General features: G+C 40.9%; 2 protein-coding genes across 2 annotated transcripts; both read right to left on the bottom strand.

Moving 5' to 3' along the window:
* Window positions 1-798: 798 nt before the first annotated feature.
* Window positions 799-3,564, bottom strand: MYF5 (myogenic factor 5). Its single transcript, XM_033223521.1, has 3 exons — window positions 2,905-3,564; window positions 2,035-2,110; window positions 799-1,621 (listed from the first exon to the last, which is right to left on the bottom strand). Exons 1-3 carry the CDS (start codon window positions 3,403-3,405, stop codon window positions 1,431-1,433), a joined length of 768 nt encoding a protein of 255 aa, XP_033079412.1. The 5' UTR covers window positions 3,406-3,564; the 3' UTR covers window positions 799-1,430.
* A 7,437-nt stretch (window positions 3,565-11,001) lies between these two features.
* Window positions 11,002-13,001, bottom strand: MYF6 (myogenic factor 6). Its single transcript, XM_033221160.1, has 3 exons — window positions 12,267-13,001; window positions 11,878-11,968; window positions 11,002-11,643 (listed from the first exon to the last, which is right to left on the bottom strand). The coding sequence occupies exons 1-3, from the start codon at window positions 12,783-12,785 to the stop codon at window positions 11,525-11,527; spliced, it is 729 nt and encodes a 242-aa protein (XP_033077051.1). The 5' UTR covers window positions 12,786-13,001; the 3' UTR covers window positions 11,002-11,524.
* Window positions 13,002-19,298: the final 6,297 nt, after the last annotated feature.

Below are 19,298 nucleotides of genomic sequence, written 5' to 3' on the forward strand. Positions count from 1 at the left end.
GCGAACAGCTACTTTAGATACTTTAAGGATCTCTTTTTAAAATCTCTCTCAATGATAAACCTGTGAGAATTATCCCAATCATTGTCTCAACCTAATTTTTCACTTAATTGCTCAATTTTTTCATACCAGTTCTTTCTAGAGGAGATTTAGGGTGATGAATACGAGATACGTCTGTTTTGCATACACACATGCACACACACGCATACATGATATGATTAATACAATAAAATTTAAAAGGCTGTAAAAAGGAGGAAGACAACTCAACTCTGTCTCACCTCAGTATAATTTGTGTAAGTTTTCTTATGTTGGCACTCTGGCAATATAAAAATAAATCAGCCCAATAGCTTTAAATATTTTATTGACAATATTAGTATATATTATCAAGATATTTTCAGGCAGATAGAAAAAGTAAATGTGACTTAACTCATGCCTTCTATTGTACTATAGGTATTAAGATGATGTAATGTTGTATAGTCTTTTTTAAAAAAGCATGTGTTATTGTCCTGAATAACCTCTATCTTCCCTTCACACACAAATGACTTGATAGTATATGGTACAGTTCTAAGATAAAGGAAAAGTTTCATTTAGCAGGCTCACTTGAAATATAGTTAAAAGAAAATATGATATTTTCATTTGTGACATCAACAGTACCTAAACCAGGTTAATGAGAATGGTAAATATTCAGATTTATCTGAAAAGCCAACTGTTTATGAATTTTCAGCCCACATGTGAGGATTTCATGTCAATGAATAGTAATTCCATTAGGAGTGTTCTTTTAAAAGGTCATGAGCCAAACTATTTCTTGTAGTAAAAAATTTTATTTATGGTGGAATTTCCAAAATTTCTTATATCTTGAAATTATCCACAAAGTACTATTTTGTGCTTATATTTAAAAGATACATTTCTTACAAGAAAAGATCAAAATATATACATTAGGCAGTATTGTTACATTTTTATTTAATACAATATAACTAAAGGATTAAAGAGAAAAGAAATAGTTAAATATATTTAAAATTCCATTTAACTGATTCTCAGCTGTTTTAATGTTTTAAAGAAAAAAATAAAGCTCTAAACACCAGAGACATTTTGATGAGCAATATTACATATATATATATATACATATACATGTATATATATATAGCATTGCAACAAGCTACCCTCAATGAATTGCCCCCTATCAGAAATACTATTATTGGAACTATGTGTTAATATCTAAAGCAAAGAAGAATAAAGAAGAAGAAAATATTATTTGTAATGATGACTTTTTAGTTAAATACACTTCCTTATAAAGTGGCAAGGTAATCTTTACACATTTACAACTGAAAAGAAATCTTTATATACATGTTGTCTTGGTTTGGGACTTTTTGAAGCCTTCTTCTTTCTGTGTATTAGGCCCTCCTGGAAGAAGTGATATAGACCAGAAAATTAGTTCATAGCACATGATAGATAAGCCTGGAACTAGAAGCCCCTGGAGTTGCAGGCTGTGAATCGGTGCTGGCAACTGGAGAGAGAGAGGTGGGATCCTGGAGAGGCAACCCAGGTTGCTCTGAGGAGGTGATCCGGTCCACTATGTTGGATAAGCAATCCAAGCTGGATAAGGAGTTTTTATCTGTGGCATATACTAAGGATACAAGGAGAAAAGCATTAAAAAATAACTAGCCCAAGATAGACAGACTTGCTTATGTTGCTCCTTAAACTGTGGGTCAGCTCCTCTGACACCCAGAGGTCAGGTGGTCACAGAAACCCTAACATAGAAATTTGCAGCAAATATCTGGCAATTCCTGAGGGGTAGAGGTGCGGAGTGGGGAAGCCCCCTGATAATATTTCAAGTGACAGTGTGTGTGCATGTGTGTGTGCGTGTCTGCTAGGGGGATTTGGAGCAGAAGATGTGTTTATTTTGCTTTGCCAAAGCCTCCCTGTAAGAACTATCACTTCCATTCCCTTCCCTAATACTATCAGGAAGAACAGAATTTTATAGGCTGAATTGTTAGATTGAACCGGTCTTTAAACTTCTGTGAAGTTACCAATTCTTACCATTTGATACATCAGAACAGTAGATGCTGTCAAAAGTGCTGCTCTTTCTGGACCAGACAGGACTGTTACATTCGGGCTATAATATAAGACACACAACAAAGTTTGTTTTCAGGTCTTGGCAAAAGATGTTCTGACCAACGGTGAGGCTGTGCTTGCCCACCAGCTCTGTAACCGAACACTGCCAATCACCTTCACTGCCTTGATTTAGGAAGAGCTAGCCCTCTCCAAATTCCCAGGGCACTGAGGTCAATCTCTGTGCTTGAAGAAGAGGAGAGCAGCAGCAAAGGGAAGAGGGGGTGGAATTCAGCAGCAATGTGCATTGGGTTAACCATGCAAAATGGATTGGAGTAGAAGAAAGCCACACTAATTCAGGGAAAGAACACTTTCCCAGGACAAAAACACATTAAAACCTGGCAGCCTTGGAGCAAACGCCCTCTAAAAAGAATGCATCAACATCTTTCAGCCAGGCCTCATTGGAGCAGGAACTGGGGCCATGTGGGTATTTCTTTCCATTTCCTCATTAAGTGATAAACGGTGTCTTTAGATATTAGTGTAGCGCATGATCCACAGATGGCATATTTTGAAAATAAATTCAGGAATGGAGAAAACATGTGAGTGATCATTCACAGCCACCTATCTCCCATGTCAACCCTCGATTCCAGTGTACACCTAGAACCTGCTAGAAAGTCAAACTAAAATCTTGTTCAGCAGCGGTTTGGGGAGTCTTTCTAAATGTGGACCCCTCTCTTATTTTAAAGCAACTCAGCATCTGCCTCTACCCCACTCTCCCTGCTACACCTGGTTAAATGAGGTGTAAGGACTTCAGAAAAGATTAGGGTAGCCTAAGTAGGTACCAGATCTATTGCTTACCATGCCATCAGAGCAGTTGGAGGTAGGGCTGGTGGGCTCTGAGCAGCTCTGTCCCGGCAGGCTATAGTAGTTCTCCACCTGCTCTCTCAGCAACTCCTGTAGGCTCTCGATGTAGCGGATGGCATTCCTGAGGATCTCCACCTTGGGCAGCCTCTGGTTGGGGTTGGTCGTGGTGCACCTCTTGAGGGTTTCGAAAGCCTGGTTGACCTTCTTCAGGCGCCTCCTCTCGCGCATGGTGGCTGCCTTCCGCCGATCCATGGTGGTGGACTTCCTCTTGCAGGCTTTGCAGGCCCACATGAGGCAGTGACCAGCCTGGTGGTGGCCGGTAGGCGCTCGCACGTGCTCGTCCTCGTCTGAGCCCTGCAGCTCTACTTTGTGCCCTCCGAAGGCAGCCACTCGCGGCACAAACTCGTCCCCAAATTCACCCTCGGGGGACGGGATACAGGAGCCGTCGTAGAAGTACTCGGAAGGTGAGAACTGGCAGCCATCCATCACATCCATCCTGCAGAGACGCAGGCGGTGCACCTGGACCGCAGCGAGAGGGATAGGGAGAAACGGGAGCCTGGTGCCTCTGCCGACCGGGCGAATCTCGAATCCCAGGCGGAGCTCCCTGGTCTCTGGCTCCGGTAATTAACAAGGGCAGACGCCTGTTGGCCTGGGAGGACAAGCTGGGGTTGGGGTTCTTTATATATTCTTTCGGGAGGGAGGCCGGCCCCAGTGGCCAGGCACTATTAGCATATCCCACCGCAACCCCCGCAGGGGCTGTCTGGATAAACCTCCTCCTTTCCTCTAGAGACAATCCGCTGTGTACTGCCCCTTTTGACTCTAATGGTTTTACTGCCTTTCTGCTGGGGCGGGAGTGGGTCCCCAACCTGCTCATTTGCACTCTCTAGATAAGCTAAAACAAGGGATCACTTAAGGAGTGTTCCACACAAAAGTAACGAAGGCCGTCCAACTTTTTACAATTGCACACATATTTTAAAATAGTGATAATAAATAGAAATCCCTTTCACTGGCACCAAGAGCTGACCTGCCCTCCCAGTCCTGGGCATGAGGAATCACATGATTTGGGGGTGTTTGTTTCTCTTTTTCATGAACTTCGATTATCTCGAAAATTTTTTCCAGCCATTGGATTGAATAACGGTTGCTAAAAACTTGAAGTGGTATTTTCAATCTTGGAGTGAATATAGGGTTTGCCTTTTAAAACCTATTTTGTATAGCTTCAGATGAGTAAAATTTTGCTCTGATTGTCATTTATTCTAGGCTCTACCTTATTGAGAGTAGGGAGGGAGGTTTCTTTTCCCATGACGGGGCTTGCTCTGAGTTCTCGCTGTATGTCTGCTCATCTAAAAGGAGGTGGGGCACAGGAGGGCCAGGTGACCAGGAACATTCCTCCCGTCCTTTCTTCCTTCCTTTTCCCCTTCTGCACAGTATTTGTTGAGCACCTTCTCCTTTGTGCCAGGCGCTCCCTAGATCCTGAGCAGGCCAAAGACCTGCATTGAAAGTGTCTCTGAGATTTCCAATAGAAGCCCAGTTTTCCATGGCAAACTCCCTTTCCAGGGGCGAGTCTCCTTTCTCCCTCTCTTTCTGCTCCGCCCTGTCATTTCTACAGACTAAACAGCCAAGCTGGGCTTTGGGGTTGCTAATTTTCTGCTTTCAGGCAAACTAACACCGTTACAGATGCGTCCCAGCTGCTGCCACTGCAATCCTTGACTCGTGTAAAATTTCCAACTCCTCAAACCAGGAGTAACTTCACACACTTCAGTGACAAAAGCCTTCCAGAAAAGCAATCACAGCAGGGTCTTTGGAACTTCGATGGATAGAAGGCAAGAGGGGAGGGTTGTCATTTAAGTGAGAATGAATCTATTACTCAGCTTTTACCAATCCTCCTCCACCCTTAATCCACTTTCAGGTTACTTGGGTTGGGGAGGCGCTGTTTATATTTAGGAAAAGCAATTACTTAAGGTCTACACAATTAGTCTGGGGTTTTGGACTAGGTCTTGTGGCCCAGTTAGAAGAAGCCAGAGTGTTCTCAACTCAACCTAGGGTCACCCAGTTCAATAAATATTGTGGCTCCAAAGTTATTGGGAAGAGGAGGGAGTCTTTCTTCCTAATATTGTTATTATTATTATCATCACTATTTCTTTCAGTGAATGGAACTTTGTACTTTTTTTTTTTTTTCAGAATTATTTTCTTAAAGCAACCTGGTTCATCCAGCATCTTTAGGGGCCAGAGAAGTATCAACCTTTTCAGGGTGAGATCGTCTCTCTAAAGTGAAGACCTTGAAAACCAAAAGTGGGAGAGTGACACTGTCAGTCACTAAGGTTTGCTAGCCACATCGTTGCTGTCTCTTCTCTTCTGTCCTGTCATTTCGAAGACAAGGATCTCTCCTGAAAATCAGGCTCCCTCTCACACCAATAGGCTGCTTAATCATCTGACCAGTGGGAAATCCATCTGTACCTTTTTTAGGGCAATTAACAAGTCTATACCTTTGAAATGAATATGGTATCCGGGGCTACACCAGATAAAAAGAGGCAAGTTCAAGAAGAACCCAGGTGGAATCTAAGATGCCATCCACGCTGGTGGAAACATTCAAATGCACAGCAAATGCAAAGCACGTTGTTACCTCTGAAATACAATAGTGGGTAGATATCCTCCCCCAGGAATTCTCAGCCAAGTCCCACAGTTTCTATCAGCAGCCATATGACCACTGTTTTATTTTTTTGGCTGTGGAGTCCACAAATGAGCTCAGACTTGTGATTTGGACACAAACTTGGTCTTTAAAGTTTGAGTGAAAGTTAGAGGTTACGCTTCTGCTCATCGTTCAGCTAATTTCTGAAAGCACTTAACGTGATTTGTACTCAAGCCCCTCAGCGTGAGATATTTTAAATTAACAATTATTGAGAATTTTCTATTTGCCGCGCACTGTTCTCAACCCTTTCCATAGATTAACCTAACAATTAATACTCCAAACCACCCTGTGGGAGCTATTATTGGACCCATTGTAGAAAGAAAGTAAACCCGAGCTCCAGGTACTAGGTTATTTGCCCCAAGGTCACACAGGATTGGAAACTAGGCATCCTGTCATCACAGCTCCTACTCCTTGAGGTGATTTTGTTCGTTTTCTTCTTCAATTAATTTAGGCTCCGTGCGCTTCCTTAGCGCTCCAGACCATAAACTTGCAAAATCTGGCTACTCAACATCTTTCCCTTGTTCCCGTGCCTGGGAAGACGCTGTCACTCAGGACCCTCTGTCAGTAAGGGCAGTTCTCAGAGGTTAAAACTGTCTTTGGTAAGGTGATCTCAAAACAAAGTTACCGGAGTGCCGCGAGCAACTGGAACTAAAGAAGCCGAGAAAACACAAGCGCCTGGCGGCTTAATGGGACTTGCTAGCAGGAGAACAGGGTCCGGAGTTGAGAGCCCTTGGGACGCAAGTGCTGAAAATAGGATCTCAGAGCACCAAAGTAAAAAGAAATAAGACAAAACTTTTAAAACGCTGTCAGGGGCGAGAGAAGAAAGAGAGAGAGAGAGAGAGAAGCAATATGCTAAGAAGGTAGGCAATCAGCACCACAAAGATGGCCAGGGTGTCCCAATTCAGGAGCGGTCGCCCTGCTCTTTTCCCAGGGGAGACCTGGAAGGGGAAAAATAAAGAACTGGGTGAGCAACATAGAGAAAAACTTTTTTTTTTTTTTAATGCGTTGGCCAAGGAAGCATGGGAAAAGTTTTAAAAATCGCTGTAAAAAGATCTACTCAGGGCACCCTTTTGTACTCAAAATCAGACTAGATTGGCTTTTGCTCCTCACACAAAGAATCAAAATAAGTTTTCCACTATTTCTGCAGAGAAGTGAATTTCTTGCATGCGCAGAAAACGCACATTTATTTCATATGTAAGCAGGTTGTTAGAAATGACACTCCAACACTGTCTGCTAGGAAACTCTAACAGTTGGTAGATGAGGGGAAGAAAACCCAGTCACCTCTGGTGCTATAAATGGATACCCACAAAGGCTCTGGTGAAGTAGATATATATTTTTTTCATTTTATATTCTGAAAAAAATAAATACATTTGATTTTCTTACAATTTAGAATTATAATCAGGTTCTAATGGCAATGACCTTTAAGTAACATCAACTTTTTTTTTTTTTTTAAGTGAAATCTGTGTTAGTTTAAGCATTATGGTAACACGTTAATAGTGCTGGTGTGCCAGCAAAATGATTCTCATACCTTCCTCTTCTAGTAAATTTTGCCCACCCTAGGCTTTCTGCATTATTGAAAATTCTCTATGCTTTTCTTAGAGGGAGAAAACAAATACATATAGAAGGATACATCCGTTCCAATTCACTTCTGCCCCTACCTGCAGATCCTTATCAACTCCTGGACTAAGGGAGTTGTTCTTGATATTTTTTGTATTATAGATGACTTCACAATGTGCTAAACAATTGCAAACTGCTATTAGCTCTGGGAATCAGGCACACCTAAGTAAACACATTAGTACCTGCCAGAGCTGCTGGAAGAATTTGTAAAGACAGCTGAGGAAGACATTGGCCTCTGCTTGAATTAGAGGACTTCCAGGAGAGATCAAAGGCCTAAGTAAGGACATTTAGCAGCCTTGAGAGTACAGAAAGTAGCCAGTTCTTACAGCGTTATCTTTGTTGCAGCACATGGCATAGCCATTCCATCTCAGACTGACTGAACTAGGCTTGCAAAAAAATTGCTTTTTTCAGAATGAAACCATCTGTTATAAGTTTAATAGTTTAAGGGAGTGACTGGAGGGGCCTGTCAGAGAAATAGCTTGGTGGTTTGGCTCTTTGAGAAAATACTATGTTATTGATAATTTATCAGTGCATTGGATTCGGCAATTAGATATTCAAAGTTTAAACAAAAATGTTTAAAAAATCTTCAGCTATGGTGTTGTTGGAGAGCGATTTGAAATGATGAAATGGGATAAAATATTACTAGAAGAAAAACACAACTGGGTAAACTAACTTTAGTAAAAAAAAAAAAAAAACCCAAATGTCTTAATAAGAATAGAGGTCACTTTCAGCATCCCAAGATTTCTCTGCTAGTTTCAGAAATAGTTGTGAACCCTAAATTCCAGCATTCCCTCCACCCCCAAAACATATGCAATAGTTTGGAGAAAAATAAATAAGACTGTTAGACATAAGGGGATTTCCAGTATTCAGGCTTGGAATTCAGTGATCCAGGTATTAAAATTAGTATGAAAGCCAACATTTGATTTTCTGCAAATTATTTCTGTAGTAATATAATAAAGAAAATTGCTCATTATTTTGTACTTGATAGCTTTATACCTGCCTCTGGAAAGAGGCTTGAATTTAATCCCAAATTGCTTATCTTTACCAAGTTATTATGTCTTGATTTTCTGCTTCCACAGCCCTGTTTATTTTGGCTTTGGCCTCAGTAAAGATTATCATCATGAATATCAAACAAAAACATTTTAATTGCAAACACACCAAGGATTTCATTGGAAAGCCTAACATGTCATCTGTAGCAGTGGAGGTCACATGAAGTCTTTGGGAAATATTTGCTCTATCTAATGAAGAGACTTCTATAGGCAAACTTATTCCAAACAATTTCTCAAGTTACCCAGCTAAGAGAGATGGCTTGCAAAGACTGAATAAAATCCATCAACAAGTAAAGTCCATGAATTAATAAAAGCATTCTGCTGTAGAGCCATTTATAACACAGATCTTACTATAAGTATATGCTAAATTATAAATTAAATGAGTTCACTTAATCAGTTACATTATTTTATTTGTGTTGCATAATAAATTTGAATTTTAAAAATAGAAGTGTACATATATACAATTTAGGGAAAAACCCTAGTGATTCTCAGGGAGAAAATGATGGGTATCTAATAAGCATAATTAATGGGCATAGACACTACCCAGACATATTCACATGTTTTAGTTGGATAATTCGAAATGCTTTACCACTTACTTTTTTAACTTACTGCTCTAATTTGGAGTTCACTAGCTAGCTACTCTTGAGAAAGAGCTTTTGGAAAACAAATGTCAAGGAGAGCCATATTTTTCCCCAGACCATAAGATGTTGCTTATTAATTTCCCAAGGCAAGCTGGGCCCAGTGGAATGGGCCTGTAGTCCCAGCTACCTGAAAGGCTGAGGCTGGAGGATCACTTGAACCCAGGAGTTCAAGCCTGGGCAACAGGGGACACATCACCCCTTAAACAGAAAAAAAAAAAAAAAGGAGGAAAGAAATTGCCAATGTGCCAAGGCATCTCTTTCACAGAACATGATGGTTAAGAACACAGGCTTGAATCCATTGATAATTAACTGGCTCTGAATCCTGGCTCTATGCAGTACTTAACCAAGTGCAGGAAACTGTTCCACGGATGTTCTTTAAAGTAAAATAGCAGTACCTCTCTCATCTGTTGTAGGATTATGAGTTAATATTTAAATACTAAGAATGGCTCATTTATGTTGCTTTTGTTCTCATTGTTGTAAATACTTTCCCCAGCCAGAGCAAAGAAAGGCTGAAGAAACTATGGCTTTTGGTGGAAGAAAAGGGTCTTTGAATTGACTAATGAACTCAGAGAGCTGGCATCTAGTGTTTATTTTGTGCCATTTTGGCTAAGCACTTCACATGTGTTATCTCAGTGAATCTTCACAACCTCAGGAGGAAACGGGACTAAGAATGAGCAGCGACTAGTCCTAGACAGTGGCAGCCTGGATTCCATCTAGGTAGTCAACCCCACACAGGCTCAGCAGTTTGCATCCGCTAAATCTCCCACCTGCCTCTCCCAAAACTTTAAAAGAGATTGTATGTCAATGTCAACTTCCACTATGAACCTTTCTGCATTTTAAATGTATATTAGAAGAAATCTGATTTTCCCATATACTCAGACAACAGTGACTCTTATTATCCCCAGGAAGAGGCCTTCCTTTCTGAGAGGAAAAAGGGGCAAGATACAGCTCTGTACCTGCAGGGGGCGCTGTCTGTGGTGCTATCTGCGCAACAAGAAGGTCCAGCCTCTGGAGGGTTAGGAAGGAAACGGTGGGCTGGGAAATACTGAATCCGATTTGATTTTCACATCTGCTAACTGATGACTAGCTGTTCGGGGGGAGGAGGAAAGGTAGAAGTTCAGGGGTAGGGGAAGGGAGTGAAGGTGCCACTTACAGAATTTAAGAGAGAAGTTGCAATTCAAAAGAAATGGCTTCCTCCTCTCCTCTGCCTCACTTCCCACTGTGTTTCTTGGTGGTCGTTTCTTCCTAAGGTTACAGGATAAACAAACCTGGCACACGTTGTAAAATCCGCATGGTGAGGAGCTCCTGGGGCTTCTAGCCTCTCTGGGGCTTTGCTGTTTGGCCCGGCTAAGAGGTTGCATGTGTGTTGTTGTTGTCTTTTGTCCTCAACCATTGAAACCTTCCCTCACTCTAAGCAGCCCTCCCTTCAAAGCAGCCCACCCCACCTCCAGAGACAGATTGCCCATTTCTTTTATCTTTTGTTTGTGGAAAACAAACCCAAGCCAAACGAGGCCTTGAGGATATTCCAGTCTGCTAGGGACCAGTCTAGTTCAAGAAAACTGAGGAGGGGGCCCCGAGAACCCGGCCCTGAGGCCAGTGCAGCCACGGGAACTCCAGAGCCACACTTGAGGACAAGAGCGACCTGGGAAGGATAAGAGGGAAGGCAATTTGGGAGTCAATCCGCTGAAGATCTTTTCGGGAAATGAGCAGTTTTGGTGTGGTAATTTCTTGCAACCATATTTTCCTAGATTGAGAATTCCATTGTTAACTTTGGGTAGGTAAATCTCACTCAGTTATCCAGGTATAGGAGTGTAAAAACAGACGGAAAAAGATGCTGATAAAAGGAAAAATGACATTTTTCTTCCGGGCACTATTCACTTTCAATGACAAGTGTGAGGTCTACCACAGGCAGAAAAGTATCCAGTTTAATTCAGACTAAGGAAAGCCAAATTTCCTCCCTTTCAATTGTCCTGTAAGAAAACACCCAAATAAATGGGCTTGTGTGGTGTCTAAATTAAAATATAGCTCCTCTTTATTTTTGTACACATGCCCCCAAACATATTTTTCCAGTTCCATCAAACCAGGACCAACTTTGTTTATATACAAACTTCTTTTTAATATTACAATACCAGGATCCTCGCACATTTTATATACATCATTCCACATTTAAAATATATTTTAGGTTTACATAAAAAATGAAAGTGCTACACTATTTACAAAAAAACATTACATACCCCTAACATTAAATGCAACGTTCCCACTTTAGACAGGAATGAACTTCTTTTGAACATGGCACAAAAGGATCACCGTAATAAAAGTTAATATATTATAAAACCAACTAAACAAAAACAAAATAAGGAGGCTAGACCTAAGCCACTCGAGGTTCCAAAAAAAATAAAAGCCCAAAACCGAAAGGCTTTTTCATTTGAGCGTGCACAACAGTTTTCGCAATGCAACAGTTTTCGCAATGTTTCTTTATGAATGTGTCTCCTTCTCTTTCACCAACTTTTCGGTCTAGTTTCCTAAATGTTAATATAATGTGACCCAATCTAAAGGATTAGGCCAGGAAGGGTGGGTGGGATCTTCCTGCTGCGTGGAGAAGGTCTCAAGCGCCGGTCCAGTTACTTCTCCACCACCTCCTCCACGCAGGGGAGTTTGCGTTCCTCCGAGGAAATACTGTCCACGATGGAAGAAAGGCATCGAAGGCTACTCGAGGCTGACGAATCAATACTTGCTCCTCCTGAGCGCAAAAAACAAACACACAAACATAGCACCCAAAGAAGGAAAACGAAGCAGCTCCGCGCCCCGCGCGAGGCCGCTTTGGCGGCGCAGAAAGGCCTGGTCCCTGCGCGCAAAGAGCGCCCTTTTCGCAGGGCGCGTCACCTGCTGTCGCTTCGAGCCCTCTCGGCCCGAGCATCCTATCCACCTCCCGGATTTTCTCTGGTGCGGCCCAGAGCCCTTTCTTTTACTTTACCTTCTTTAGCAGTTATCACGAGCCCCCTGGAATGATCGGAAACACTTGGCCACTGGGAGCTGCAGGTGCGCAGGAAATCCGCACCCTCAAGCTGGAGGGAAAACCAAGGCAGCAGAAGATTAGGAAAGAAACATCGGTTCCGGGGGTGGGGTTGGGTGTGGGGTGGGGGGCGGAGGCGGCTCGCCTGCTTCCTCGGGCGGGGTACGCATTTCCTGCCTATTGCAAGCACCCGGTCTTCTTGGGCCACTGGGGGTTCATTAGAGACGGAGCGGGAGGGGCGGGCGAGAAAGGGGGAAGGGAAAAAAGACCAAGCAGCTGGAGGTTAAGGCCCCGAGGAAGGCGTTTAATTAGCCTTTGCATTTCCCTGCCCCGGCAGCATCTAGGCTTACATTTTCTTGCTTGGGTCTGTAGCTGAAGGGGTCCACCCCCAGCTCCTGCATTTTCTCCTGCTGATCCAGCCTGTGCAGAAGGTCCTGCAGCCGCTCAATGTAGCTGATGGCGCTCCGCAGAATCTCCACCTTGGGCAGCCTCTGGTTGGGGTTGGCCACAGTCCGCCGCTTCAGTGCCTCGAAGGCCTCGTTGATTTTCTTTAGCCTCCTCCTTTCGCGCAGGGTGGCGGCCTTTCGCCGGTCTGTGGGGGCAGATTTTCTCTTGCAGGTCTTGCAAGCCCAGATCAGACACTGGCCGGGGCAGTGTGGAGGCTGCAGGCCTGGGGGCGCCAGGACATGTTCCTCTCCGCTGCTGTCGCTCCCCGCTTCCGGGGGCATTTGGTCCTGGCAGGGGGACAGGGTACCATCACTCCCTGGATACAAAGGAGAGCCTTCTGCCACTTCTAACGGCTGCAGAGTAACATTTTCCCCATCCAAGTAGAAAAAATAGGAGCCAGTTTCAAAAAGGTCCATCATCATGTTCTCCTCCTTGGCCTCTGACTCGATCTGAACTGGGTGATGGACTCAAAAACCCAGAGGAACCACCCAGATGGCATTTAATTAGTGCAGTGACATAAGTCGACCCAGCTTTATATATAGTAGCTCCTGAAACTCAATCCAACTTTTAGCTGTCATGGAGCATCAGTCTCCCAATGTGATTGCAGCTAGTGCTCTCTAGAACATCTAGTTTGAAAGAAAACTGAGAAGTGTCACCTCCCAGAGTATTCTGACAATCTATGTGCAGACCAGGTTACACAGAGAGAATCACATAATTTAAACAAAGCATTGAACGCTTCCATTTGGGGCAGTTTAGATACTAACCTGCTTACAGGACAACTTCAAAACAACTGGGGATTAACATTGCCCCATTCCCCTCCCCCTGTTCTCATCTGAATTCTAAGTATAGACCCATGATGAAAGATTTCAAAGGCAATAGCCGTTGCTCCAAAATAGCCGGGTTAATATTTGCAGAGTGTTTCAGCTCCTTTCTCTCTCCTGCCTCTCAAAAAGATTCTATTCCTGTGATTAAAACCATTACAGTCCTTCAAAGGTTATACATGACTTTCAGGCTTCAGCCTCAATAGAAGCAGGTAAATCTCTTTCCTCTCTTTTACTAAGGCTGCAAGATGATTTGGGAAATGGAGGGGGTGGCTGAAGGGTTCTCACATCCCATGATACTGAATGAAATGATTCTCTGGGTCCTTCCATAGAGACTGTCCTTGGCTATCTTTTTTTTTCTTTTTTCATTTGGTGAGAGGGGCAACCAGGATTTGAATTCTGTACCCTTCCATTTGTGGAGCAGTATTACATATGTGGTAGGGAGTGGGATAGAGGATGGGGTTGCAATACATGTAATAAGTCCTCCTTAAAAATAAGTTTAGTGAAAACAAGACTCATACCACAGCTACTTGATATTTCAACATTTACTTGTGGCCCCTTCCAAGGTGCCTCTTTTATGATTCCAGTGCTGCACACTGTGTGCTCACCATTTTTTCTTTTGCATTCTTACTATTCATTGACTCCAAATAAGTTGTTTGATGGGATTTAAGTGAGAAAGGTTAGCAACCAAGGCATGAGCAAGGAAACAGCATTTTTTACATTGCAGCTTGCGCATGGTCCATAAAACATGTATTGTTCTTCGGGAGACAGTACAATACGAAGGTGAAGTGCAGGGGCCCCAGTTTCCAGAGAACTATCAAGTCCTAGCAAGGTTAATTTCTATGTATATATCCATGGGTAAGTATTAGATCCTGGTGTCTTCAAGATGATAGTGGTTTCCTTACGGTGAGGATTGGTGAGGATTCAATCAAATGATACCATGCATATGAAGCACATAGCACATAGCTGCTTGATGAACAGTAGTTATCATTTGTAGTATAAAGCCATGTTAGGGCAAAGACCTGTTTCTGTGGATGAAATAAAGCATAGCTGTTGGAGAGGTTTTTTTTTTTTTTTCTTCCTTCCATCTCTTTTGCTGTTCTTTCGTTTCCTTTCACCTTTCCTCCTAGAGCTCTGGAAGGACTTCCTGGCTATAACCGGCCTTTGGGATGACAGTCAACCTTGGTTTTGGTCTTTATAGTCAGTGCCTGAAAAACTACATGGAAAATAAAATCTTATTGCTCTACCCCAAGCAGTAATGATTATAAGTTGTGTTCTTTATGACTTTATTTTAGAAAATGAATAGAGTGAAGATAATGCAGGAAATCAACAGTCAGGTAATTTAGAAATTATTAATCAAGTGGCCTATTCTAGAAGGTGATTCTTCACACTTTTTATTGAGCCACAGACTGGGATGTTAAGGTTTGATATTTTTGGCTGTTTTTATTCCTTGTCAAGTTTAATAAATATTCTTAGATTTTTGGAATGGTAGGAAGCAGAGAGAAAGTTACAAGAGGCCAATACTTCTTCTGTGACTTTTTTTTTTTCTATTTTCACCAGCTTCTTGGTTGCTCAAGTCAGCAATTAAAACTGCAGATTGAAAGTTTCAGCAACTCAGGGTATAATCTAACATCTATTATAGAAAATTAGCTTGTGCTCTCAACCACACTTTATGTTGTCTTTTGTAAATGTGAAGATAATTTGAAAAGTTAACTAAGATTATTACGATAAAAATCATTAAGATCATTAAGATAAAAATGACTAATTTTTTTTTCAGCATTTATTGGGTACCTACTAGTGCCAGATAGTGTCCTGGGTGCTAAGGATAAAGCATTAAAAAAATTGTCTCTTCTCATGGGGTCTGAATCTAAAGAAGTGAGTTAAATTAACAGACCAAATGGGAGAAATAGCCTTGGAATTGGGATGGGGAAGGCCTAGATTATAGTCTTTTGGGGCCCGTGAGGATTTAATGAACCCTGCTATCTCAAATCCTCAGATGCTTCATTCATAACATTGGTATCATGACAAAGATGTCCATATTCACAGGATGTTATAAAAATTAAGTTTTCAAAAACATGAAACCCACCTCAAAAATGTAGCATCTTCTCTGAAAGTACTTTTATTATTGGAATTAGTATGTTCAGAGAAAAATGAGAGAAGAAAAATATCACTACTAAGCACTTTTGAAGCCTGGGTAAAGAAATAATGTTTAAGACATTACCATTCTTAGACTCGCCACTGATTTTAAGTGGTATCAGATAGATATTAGAGAGCCTGCACATCATGAACCTGCTAAAAAATATGAAAGTTCGCCTTTTTTCTTTTTCTGTTTCTTTCATTCATGTGTCACCACAGGAGAAAGAGCCAGTTTAGAAATGTAGAAAGATAATTACTTTTTTTTTAAAGTACATAAAGCTTTGGGGTGCAGATCAAGAGCAACTTCTTAGGCAAGGTGTAAAGTCAACCTTCACCTGTTGAATTGTTCCTTATTAAATTATAAATCCCCTTTTCCAACATGCTGTAAACCTCAGACCAGCAAAATTAGTGTGAGTGTTCACCTTGGTTTAAACAGATTTTTTCCCCTTTTTTGTTGTTGTTTTGGGGGTTGAGGGCAGGAGGTTGGAGGAGAAAACAAGGAAATGCCAGCTTGGGAAATAACCACCCTTTATTAGATTAGGTCAATGGGAAAATACGCACTGATTGCAAACTTTTAACTAGTGAACTCTTGGAACTCAAACTGTTTACAAAATATGAGATGCCTGTAATTGCAATTATATTACTTCTCAGTAGAACTTGGAGACACAGACCTTGACAAGTGGTCAAGTCAGGTTTATATAAACTGCAATCCTCCAAGCTTTAAATAGTCCAAATATTTTTTAAACTATGGAAAAAGTAAGTGATAATAGGGGAATAATAATATTACCATTAATAAAATCACTCCAAGGGGACTAGACGTCATTCTTCATAAAATCTGAAACTAGGTTAGTGATAGAATGGGAAATTTTCATGTAGTTTACCACCTTGTTGTTCTTACTTCGTGCTTATTCATTTGCAAATTATTTTTTCCCGTCATCTAAAAAAAGAAAAAAAAAAAAAAGGTCTGCCCAATTCTTTTCTGTGGAAAGAAGTGGGAAGGAAAGTATTATGGCTAGTCCACATCAGTGAATTTTAGCTATGAGCCTTTGGAAGGGTTGCGTATATGGTAGAAAAAGAAGAGACCTTTGGGGAAAGACAGAATCTGTGTTCTAGCCATTCTTAAGTATATGTTTCTAGCCACAGTTTTATTAGAGATCAAAAAGCATATACATTACACATATCATAGCTTTCTTCTCACACTAAAGTAAATGATATATGTTGAGCCCAAGGCATGGAATATGCACTCAACAAATATTAATTCTCCTGCTCAATTTGTAAGGCCTCTGATGGAAAGAATCATAGTGAATTCGTTGAAAAAAAAAAACCTAGATTTGTTGAGAAAGATGTTTCTGATAAATTTGGGGATTTATGTTAATCAAAGTGAAAATACTGAAACTAGTCACTCTAGTAACAGAGCTTAATGTATTTATACCTTCATTAAATTTCCAGTTTACTGGGGGACAAAGATACTAATTAAAAGTCACACAAATGAATAACCGAGTTAGGAAAGAAAGGAATGTAGTTCTCTAAGAGTGTGTAACAATAAGTCACTCCTGAACAGGAAGCTTGAGAAAAGGATGGTTTGGGAACAGAAGTTCCTGAGGTATTGTGGTGGTATTTCTAGGGAACAAAGTTCAAGCTTTTTGAAAAGCCTTTGGAAAGTATCAGGATGATGGTGACAGTCAGAAGAAGCTCAAGGACGAAATAGACACAGAGACACAGATGACCGTCAGAGACTAGGGAAGAGATTTGTGTGGGTGATCGCTGGGGGATTTGGCTACATAATCAGATTCAAAGAAAGCAGTTTCAGCCATAGCTGAAAAAGCAGAACTGAGGGCCAGATGGATGATGATTATACTCTTTCAACTATGAAAAGTAGAAGAAGGAAAAGGGGATAGAAGAAAGGAGAGAGAGAAGAGAGACAGGAGAGAAAGAGAGTGAACAGAAGGCAGGCTAGCCCTCAGGGCGAAGGGTCAGCCAGCAAGGGCAGAGAGTAGCCATAAAGAATAGAAGGTAAAGGAGGAGCCCGCTGACTGAAAGGCAAAACTCAGAAGAGGCAGATTAGTGCTTTCAATTTGTGGCAGCTAAATGAGTAACATGAGCTCCTGCACCTGTAATTTACCTAATCGGCAGACAGTTTGTGCCCAGAGATTCCCAAACGCTGTGGTAAAAATAGTTTTGCACTTAGACCTACAGAACATTTGAGTCACTTCTGAGGACCTGGGGGAGGGGCATAAACCAAGCAGAGGAAGAGGAAAGATATTAAAGGCGAATCTTCTGCAATCTCCATTAAGTGGCGGTGAGAAGTTACGCGTAGAAATGGGGCTGGACCTAGATTAGGAAGGGCTTCAGTTTCCAGGCCCACCATGGAGCACCCTTTTAAAAACAGCACGAAGGAAATGAGTCTAGAACAAGCGAAGGGGGAACCAGCGAGGCTGCTCTTTAGATAGTTCAAGAAACACATTGTTGCTCTTTGCTCTCACTCCTGATTCCAAAAATCTGTATTCAGTCATGTACTAGCTGCAAAACGACACTTAAGAAGGCTGCTGTTCATTTCTTAATTCTCAGGCATAATTTCCAGGGAAGGTGACAATGAATGTTTTTCTCCCTGAGAAACACATATTCCTCAGTGCAAAAAGTGAAGCCTTCTTCGTAATTCTGCACCTCCCTCCCCCCTATTTTATTCAGATTTCTGAATTTAAGGTTAAAATTTGGAAACCATTAGAATGTTTTCCAGGTTAAGTATTCCTTCCTGGTGAGGGGCCAACTGGGTTTGCTTAGGACTAAGCGGGTACCCAGGAGGCTAGATTTTCAGTGCTAAAACTGGGGAAATCCTGGTCAAGTCAGAATGAGTTTGTCACTCTGTTTCCCAGAAAAAGTCCATAGAAACTGACCTACATCTATTCATAAATAAGAACTATGTACAGAGTGCAGGATATACAAAGTATAGGTTTTTTATTTAAAAAATTACTGTAATTATAAATATGGGGTTTGATGTTAGACAAAGTTCTAGGCCCAGCTCTACTACTTGCTAATCGTTTGACATTGGACATGTTTTATAACTTTTCCAAGCTTTAATTAATTAGTCTATAAAATGGAAATAACATTTCTTTTTAACATTGTTTTAAGGGTTTAAACAATGTCAATAAAATCCAATATACAATATCTAGCACATAAACAACATTCAATACAAATTAGTATTATTTCAGCTATGATTGAAGGAAAAAAAATCATCCATTCCTTGTTACTTCAATAAGTCAAACCCTCCTTTTTTGTTTTCTATATGAACAAAATTTTACATAAGTCATATCATACAATGTAAATTTTATATTACTTTTTATTTAAATATAAGTACAATATAACATATATATCACCTTTTTAAATGAAAATATTATATAAACATTTTTATGATGCTAATACAATATTTTAAGTGTTCAAAATCCAAAATATATGGAATGATTTTCCTATGATGTTTAATTCTTTTAAAAACGCAATGAATCATGATATTCAGATGACCCCAGTTGTAGTGGTGCTTGGTGTTACCAGCTTGCTAAGATAAACAAATGTCTCTAGTATAGTATGGTTAGCCAAGTATTTTGTTACTGCGCTCCAACTGGCTGGTTATGACATATTGCCCAAAATGTTTGGTGTTTTAAAGCCTGTGTCAGGGTCTACCGTGACAAATAGCCACCACTGTACAAACACATTTATTCCATAAAGTTTCCCTACCAGTTTGGAAGAAAAAAGTTGTTTAATCAGATATACATACACATCTCATGCTTTTTTTGAAAGTCCAGACATTTTTATCTGTGGATAATACATGTTAGTTTTTAGGTTAATGAGTGATCAAAAGTTATAATGTGTTTAAATTGCGTATAATCTGGAGCTTTTAAAAGTATATGCATTACAAGTTCAACATGTCACTGGTCATATAAAATTAATCATATTAAATTTTATCTTCCCTGATTTTATATGATT

The sequence above is a fragment of the Trachypithecus francoisi genome, unplaced genomic scaffold, assembly GCF_009764315.1.
Source record: "Trachypithecus francoisi isolate TF-2019V2 unplaced genomic scaffold, Tfra_2.0 Lachesis_group11, whole genome shotgun sequence".
Lineage (NCBI taxonomy): Eukaryota > Metazoa > Chordata > Mammalia > Primates > Cercopithecidae > Trachypithecus > Trachypithecus francoisi.